General features: G+C 36.7%; 1 protein-coding gene across 1 annotated transcript; it reads right to left on the bottom strand.

Moving 5' to 3' along the window:
- Positions 1-885: 885 nt before the first annotated feature.
- On the bottom strand, positions 886-3,179 carry LOC102698878 (odorant receptor 131-2-like). The gene is made up of 2 exons (XM_006628091.3): positions 3,126-3,179; positions 886-2,749 (listed from the first exon to the last, which is right to left on the bottom strand). Exon 2 carries the CDS (start codon positions 2,736-2,738, stop codon positions 1,779-1,781), a length of 960 nt encoding a protein of 319 aa, XP_006628154.2. The 5' UTR covers positions 2,739-2,749; positions 3,126-3,179; the 3' UTR covers positions 886-1,778.
- Positions 3,180-8,704: the final 5,525 nt, after the last annotated feature.

Raw genomic sequence — 8,704 nt, 5'->3', positions numbered from 1 at the left:
TCAAGATGGATTATTGAATTGGTGTAGATGCAATTGTGAATAATGGAAACTATTGTGAATAAAGGAAATAATACATTTTTAGAATTAAACAAGTCTTTTCTTAAGTTTCCCGTTGTGAGTAGATTGATTACATGCATCTTGCTGCATTTTAGCAATTTAAAATGGTTTTACTATTTTTTGGTACTTTAATGGTAATTACTAAATTTACACCAGTGCTAAATCTTCAGCTTTTTGTTCGTTATCGCCAGCCATCTTACCTTCGTGTGCCCAGTGAAGAATATAATAACTGAGTTTCAAGTTTGTTCAACTTTTATATGATAGTGCCCTAAAAGACCTGCAGGAAATGCATCCTCTTAGGAAACATATTCTTTAGTCTGTATGATGTTGTTTTTCCTCATGGGGTAAATTAATTTCATGCTATAGTCACAATCCATCATTTTGATAATTAGTACTGATGGAAACAACAGCAAAGAGATGTTAGTTATGGGAGATAAGGAATAGATCTCTTTTGGAACTGTGGGTAAAAAGACCAAGGAAAGGATTTGTACTCTAAGAATGGTTCACAGCTGTCTCAGAATTATGTATTCAGTTTGAATTGGTATAACATCACGGTGCCCCATGAGCAACTCAGATCAGCACACGTATTAGTATTAAAGTAATACTTGTTAACAACAGTAACATGAACAAGCACACTGTTGATGGAAAAAATGTTGTTTTGTTTTTACCACTAACTTTAGTTTTTTGCTTTACTATTATTATTCACTGTTATTGGGTTAAACAACCCTATTAAAATGCTTTAACCTTTTTTTTTTTTTATAGAGAGACCATAATGAATGCTGAATTTAAAACATTTAAATTTTTATTTGATTTTTGTGCTTAAATAATTTGGCTTTTTACAAGCAATGGTATATATTTAATAATACTACAAATTTGGTGTTGGTTTAGCATTGTTTTGACTAGAAGAACAGAGGAAAGGTTAGAAATGAAAGGAGGCTGTTAGACCCATCTGGATTGTTGGTTGCTAGTAGATAGTTGACACACAGTAGATCTAATGGTCTTATCTAGCCATTGTTTAAAGGAAGGCTTATCTGAAGGTTATAAATATATATACAGTATAAGTTGTAAGATCCAGGAAGCATGATGATCTCACCTTCAGCATCCGTGAAATTTTAAGTTTCTATTTGAATTTTCTACATTTAGAAATTTAAGAACAGTTTTGGCAACAGTACATTTGTATTAAAAACAAATAAAAAAAGTAAGAACGTTTTTCAAAACTTCATGTTCTTTACAGCTTTCTTGGTAAAAACTTAAACTTTCTTTCCAGGGGGGTATCCTGCCTTGTGCCCGTTGCTTGCCATAAAAGGCTCTTGCTTCATTAGAAAATGGATGGATGTCTGTTTTCTCAGGTTGCATGTATAATTAATACATGTTTGTAAAAACCACCAGGTATTAATTTGAAACAAAAATAACAGCAAATATTATTTCAGTTTTTAAAATGTGTTTTTTCTTCACCTGAACATTTTTTACAAACTGAGTAAAAACTGTTTTAATTGCATTATTTCTAGCAATTTAGTTCTGCATTTTCTACCAATATAATGATGAGAAACTTAACCTGCACTAACCTTTTTCTAGTTAAAGGCAGAACACACCAATCAGAAAATGTGAAACTCAGTTAGACTAAGTTCAAGATAAATCCAAATGTTTTGGATTATTATTGTTAACTTTTTGTTCCATTTAAATTAAAATTAAACTAAAGGCCTAACATTTGGAATTTTATTTTAAAATTTAACCAAAACAGGTTTTACTTTCTTAGAACCACACATAAAATAATATTTAAAAAGTGGACGAAAGCTCTCGTCTCTCAGACCGTATATAAGTGGACTTAAACATCTGGGAAGGATGAGAAGAACCACAAAGTTGAGGTACCGCAGGTGAATGTAGACGGACACAGTCATCCTTGCTAACAAGGCCTCTATCACACCATACAAGGAGGAAGTGAGGCACAGACCCAGCTGAACTGCGTGCAGCAGCACTGTATTCCTGGCCTTTGTTGCTGAAGCTCTGTCAGAGGAGACTGACCTGGCCTCCAACATTATTGCCACATACGTGTAAAGGAGAATGACTCCCACTGCTACAAAATAGAAAGTGTTGAATCCTTGATACATGTCTGCCTGCCATTTAGACATGAACAGCTTTTCACGTGTGCAAAACATAGGAATTAGGAAAAGTGTGGGCTCAGTTTTTAGCAGAACCAATACGTCTATTATGGGGTTTATAGAGCCAAGAATCCAAATTATCCCTATGGCAATGCAAGTCCGTTTAGGAGTCGCTATTTCACTGTGTCTCAGAGGGAAGCAGATGGCTATGTAGCGCTCAAGAGACATGAGAGCAAGGTTCAGTGGGGAGTTTTTAAGAGTGGTACTGGATATGAACAAAATAATGGTACACACGGCCGTAACTAAGTACAGATACGCTGTTGCAAAGATGTACAGCAGGACACTGGTCAGCAGCTGGACGGAGTCGTTGAAGAGCATGTGGGCAAACAGGATGTAGCGGGAAGACTCTCTGAAGGTGCTTTTGCTCCTCAGGGTGAACAGCATGATGCCGTTCACATAGATGAAGAAAAAACATGCTGACACAGCTAGAGTCCCTTTTATTCCAACCACCCAGTTAATTTCTATCCTGATTTCTTGTTGGTGCAAGAAGTTGTTCACTAATGAAATATTTGTCAGCTCCATAGGAAGTTTCCCTGTTAAAAGAAACAGAAAATGGGTTTTATTTTTTAATCACACATTTTATGCTTCTCTGGAAATGCTACCAACAACTGTTAGTCACTATTAGTGCATTATTTTAGACTGAAAAAAGAGACCTACGAATTTTATTTCATCACCTTTGTAAAAAGTGCAATATATTGAATTTATAAAACCAATGAATACATACCAAATCATTCTCTATAGAAAGACAATATACCCAGCATGAAAAAAAACTATTTTAACATTTAATTAAACTATTAAGAAGTAAAATACATTTATAAAACAGTGAAATATAAACCTCTGAATATATTTTATGATTTGGGTTACTCTAAGACAATACTGGTATAAGAATATTTGTAAGGAGGTCCGTACCTTTCAGTTCATCCAGCTGCAATCAACGAGAAGAGCTGACAACTCACTCTGTGGTTCTCTAGACATAGTGGAGATGAACACGTGATTTAGTTGTCATCACTGACTTAATGTGCTCAGCATCGTGAGTAGCCATGGCAGTGATGTGACAGGTGAGGGTGATTAATAATTAAAGACAAACAGAGCCCTGGAAAGCAGAGTGGGTGATCTGTCCCATTGGCTGCAGTCTAGGGAAGAAAGTGGTAATTGGAGTGACTTGAAACAGCTAAAGATAGAGGCAAATGAGAGGGGATTCTTGTTTGTCTCACACTTAGAAGATTGATGTGCCCTGAGTCTTGGGAATCTTTTCATTTAATTTGAAGACCCTAGTAAATAGCCTACTGGTCTTTTCAGTTATATTAGAATGAAGATTTTCAATAAAGTCTCTCTGTACCAAATCATTTTAGATTTTTGTCTTTTTTTCCCCATTTGCGGTCATGAGATACGTCTTCGTGAGCTCTGAGCGAGAATATAAATAGAAATATAGGGATGTCCACATTTATTCAAAATCACAACCATTTATAGGCTCAGTTTCCAAAATCAAATGAATGCCTTTATGCAGGCAATCTGGAATGGGAAAAAGGCCTTTTATATGTTTAGTAAAATACAAATATTTTTGTTTAATGTTTAAAAATAATATTAAGTGTGCACACCAGAAGACAAATTAGGGCACACTGAGAAGGAAATCCTAAGAACCTCGCTGTATACATATGAAGGGGATATCTTAGCTGAAAAGGGCAAAGGTCATGGTCCTTCACACAGTTTCAAAATAATAGGCCCTGCCTCTAGAACACAGCAACACTTCCTTCCGATCAGACAGATTATGTCCAAGTCAGTTCTAGAATGTTCTGTAATGTTTGGTTTGTAAATGCCAGGATGAAATAACATGCTACTTTTTTGGTAGCTAAAAAACAAATTACTCTGCAATATATAGTTATAGTATATTGACATTACCCTCTTCTCTTCATAGCTTGTATAAATTAGTATGAATCTATATAGCTAAAGCTACCCTAAAAGCAATGTGAAATTTTGAATACCAATCTGTGTTGCTGAGTCAATAAAAGTTTGTTCTAAGGGAACTCCACTGAGTAACACTGTGTGAATGCATCCTACAGCATGACACCGTCTGCTGGAAAGGGTATTTCCAAATCTGATATGTCTGTGTTTGCTTGGAAACAGAGGAATGGCATGCCTTTTGAATTGTATAATGTCATAAACTCTGAATTTCTGGACATCGTTAGAACCTGTGAAAGGAAGTGCGCTCTTCCACGGAGTTTTCATCCAGCAGTTGAAAGAGTTTGTGAGGTGCCACTGGAGAGCACCCTGGGTGATGAAATGCAGGGGGGGATTGTGGAGGACTTCATCCCTGTGCAGCAGACTTACGCAAGTCGGTAGAAGGGAGAGAGGGCTGAAAAGCTCAAGTGCATGGTTAAAAGGTTTGCCGGAATTCCCCTGCTCAGTCATTAGTACATCATTAATTATTAACCACAGTTGTGCAGAGTGAGTCCACTGCTGAATTAGGTACCTTGCTTGTTGTTTTCTTTGGCAAACAATGTTTTTCAGTCGCTGCTATGCACTGAATCTCTTGCTAACAGCAGGTTAGAGAGTACAATGATGTAATGCTCCAAGACACTTGTGGCTACAGTTTTGTGGCATACGAGAATATGTCATGGAATGGTGACCCCTAATTTTTGCTTTGCACCGAGAAATTTCAAAGGGTGATCCCTCTTCTCTTCCAGGTTCTTTTTATCTCCCAGAACCACCAGTGAACCCACAGTTAATCCCTGATTCTAATTAGTGCCTATAAAAGATCTGCTTACTGATTTAGTTCTTGTTTCTTGGTTTTTGAATTAGAATGTTATTTTTTAAGAACTTCAGAACACAGATCTTTATGCAGTGTCTCCTCAAGCTGGTAATTAAGTTTGTTTACTTCTGGCTGTAATAGCTGTTAATAGGACATCAATTTCTGATTAAAAGTCACATTTGGGAATGACAATTTATCATCCCACAGTGAGTGTTACTTTATTCCTTATGTTTAGTCTAGTTGGTTATATTTGAGCAAATATACCGGAATGAAGTGTACTTATAAAGTCAGAAATTGGTACTGTACTAGTTGACAAACCACATAAAACAGCCTGAAGGTTTAAAAGAAGAATTTAGAAAAGTGCCAGACCATAAACCAGAAAAAAATATCTAAATTGGTAACTGTTCTACAGTATAGCAATGTTAAACCTTAATGATTACAAAATGGATATTTTATGTTTTAAGTTTTTGTTCTTATCATTAAAGTCAGTTTTGGAGGTATAACATGGAAAAAAAATGTTTATTTAAGACTTGAAAATATCTGATGGGTTATGATTATCCTCTGAAATGCCTAGATTGAACAAAGCGTAATGTTAATGCAGACTGATCTTGTTAATAACATTTGACTAATCAAATTTATTTTTAAAATTAAGATATTTGTAAAGCAAAGCACTTGGTCATTTACGTATGGATTTCACAGTAAATACCTGCGTAGCCTGAAGGAATCTCAATAATTCATGTTTGTATAAACTAATGACGTAGAAAGAGGTAAAGTGAGCCTCAATTTATACAATGATCCAGTTCCTTCAATTTATCTGAGCTTTTTTGTGTATTTTTATATTTTTGGTACATGTTGCAATTGATCTTGTGTAATATATTAGTACATTTGGTAAATATTTTCTAAAAGAAATGCCTAGTACGATCATAAATTCTGTGAGGCTCTGAGCACCCTCAACCTCAGGACATTGGTTAAATGATTCAATAAATTATTATTTAGACACAAGAATGCAGTTTTTCTTTGCCTTCCTCTAAACAAATACTAGTATAATCATTTTTGGAAAGAAGGGAATAACTTTCAGTTTATCCAGCTGCTACCAAACGAGAGCTGTTGACTCACTTTGTGTTCCTGCAGACATAATGGACTTAGTGGACATTGCTGAGCTAATGTGAACAAGCCCTGATCTCCCCTGAGCCGTTAATGAAGACATCAAGAAGAACTGTGGCAGTGATGTTACAGGTGAGGGTGATTAATAATTAAAGACAAACAGTTCAAGTTCAAGTTTATTTGTCATGCCAGCCATATTCAAGGATACAGTGGAGAGAAATATTGTTTCTCCTGGTGCACGGTGCAATTACAGACAAGACACTGACTATTACAAAATTCACTCGGTTTGCCTAAAGATGGTGAACACCTTGTCTTTTAAAGTGCTTAGCATAAAACCCCAACATTTTGATTGTGTTAAGGACTGTGTAATTAATTCACTTCGGAAACTCTTTGAACTTTTTGTGCTACTAGTGAAAAAGTTTGTGAGGTGCCACTGAAGAGCACCCTGGGTGACGAAATGCAGGTTGAAGCTTACGTAGCCCCTGGGCTGTCAGCTGGGACTGGGAGACAAGTTTGAATTGGTGCATGGTTAAAGGTTTAGTAAATAGTCCCCTGTTCAGTCATTAGGGTATCATTAATTATTAACTGCAGTTGTGAAGCATTGAGTTCAGTGCTGAAATAAGGTGCCTTGCTTGCTATTTTGTTTGTCTCTGAGTGACTGCTATGCACTGAATTAGTATGTCAACACTGTTAATCTTAAACTGATGTTTTATGATTATTAGCTTTTTCCATTTTGTATCTTATTTACATAGTTAATCCAGGAACAAAGCCTTTATTAAAATAGAAGAGTCTTTTTTTAAAGGAGATCTAGGCATGGCAGGTGGCACAGTAAATAGGATTTCAATCCTATTTAAGGATATTGGCATGATTGGATTAATAGCCATATAATAATTCACTTGCATCTACAGATGTGGCAGTAACTCCAAGGTTAGGACACCTGCTCTGCAAAACAAAAATGCTGTTGAACTAAACATCTACAAATACCTTTTTTTGTGTCCTTATCTGAAAGACAATGCATTTTATCTCTGTCTATCAATGGGCATGTTGTACATAAAAATAGTACATAAAAAACACCCCTATATAAACTCTTAAAACTGGAAATAAGGCATCCTTCCCTGTTATTAAAGAGGAGAATATATATACAGTATTGAAATGTTCGATACCGACTGATTCACTTGCATTTCCTTCACATTTCAAATGGGCAGGAAAATTTACGGAAGCAACATGGTTTCATGATTGTCCAATGTATGATGAACTGATACACAGGAGACATGTGATGACTCCAGTATTGTATGATAACACAGACCAAGAGAAGAGACGCCGGGAGGACACACTGGGCCTAGACCTCTTTAAATGTTTACTTTTCTGCAGTTGCAGAGACAAGTGCTGTGTTACACATAAATGATTTTGCAGCTGTTTCGCAGAAAAAGTATGATGCTTACTGTGACATACTGTTACTCATTCACCTGCTATTTTGTTTTAGTCCTTAAGTAGAATTCAGAGGGCAACGTTTTAGCTATTGCTTCTGAAATAACATTTAAACCAGAACTGAATTTTAATTGCATGAATTCTGAAAAAACGAATTATTTTATCCATCCATCCATTTTCTAACCATTTGATTCAGGGTCGTGGGGAGCTGGAGCCCATCCTGGCAAACAGCTTGTGCAAGACGGGGTACACACTGGACTAATCATTTTATGAGTGATACAAAAAAGTTAGGAGTCTCCGTCACACCCTCTACTTCTAGAGGGTGCTCCTTCTCAACTAGTTCAACTAGTTCCTAGTTTCCCTGTGCTTTGCTTGTCCTTCCGGTGTGTCTTTGTGTGGGGCTATATATTTCTGGGTCACCCTTTGCTCCCCGCTCAGCATTGAGGGTTCGGATGTCTTGAGACCCGCCTAGCACCAGGTCGTCTCTTCTGCTGCCTGAGGGCATAGGTTTCTATCTGACATCGTCTGACGCCGTGAGCCAGGGCTAACCTATGTGTTGCCCCTTTTTGCCGCTACACATAGGGTCTACTACTACTACTGCTCTCTTTGTCATTCCACGGCATGCCCTTCCAACATCCGTGACAGTCTGAAGAAAAGTTAGATTAGAACATATTTAAGTCAGTTGTTTTTATCAACGCTGTTATTGCAGAGGAGGAGGGCAAGACACACACTGATATTACCAGCAGAACTTTGCTTCTTTTGCTCTTGGACAATATATGTTGCTCTTTGTTTTTTCCCATTTCTATTTCTTTGTAGGTATCTGAATGTTTCAAAGATAGTCATTCATACCAATATTTGACCCACTCAGCACTGCAGTAGGGTGTAATATTACCACAGTATTAACGGTGGCTGTGTGATGTGCCCTTTCTCCAGTGACAGTGAGACACAATTGTGTTCACCTGTTCACCTCTCCCTCATACTTGAGGATTTTTTCTCAATGTTTTTGTTGTTTGGCTAAATTATTCAGGTGAAAAATCAGGCAGAGTACACCTTACATGATATATAACAAGGAGGATGCTACAATAAAATCACACAACACAAACGTGTCTTTCATGAAATACATTGTAGGTTTATTAGGGTAATATCTTCTGATGTATTACAGTAGTTTTGACAGCTTGTGAGATCAAGAGACAACAGTTTGGACAGG

This window comes from Lepisosteus oculatus, chromosome 5, assembly GCF_040954835.1.
Source record: "Lepisosteus oculatus isolate fLepOcu1 chromosome 5, fLepOcu1.hap2, whole genome shotgun sequence".
Classification (NCBI taxonomy): domain Eukaryota; kingdom Metazoa; phylum Chordata; class Actinopteri; order Semionotiformes; family Lepisosteidae; genus Lepisosteus; species Lepisosteus oculatus.
The sequence above is the reverse complement of the archived record's forward strand: the minus strand, read 5'-3'. Positions and strand labels throughout refer to the sequence as shown.

What these genes read in the sequence shown, in the direction of transcription:
- LOC102698878 (XM_006628091.3), bottom strand. Translation starts at nt 2,738, where the DNA reads ATGGAGCTGACAAATATTTCATTAGTGAACAACTTCTTGCACCAACAA.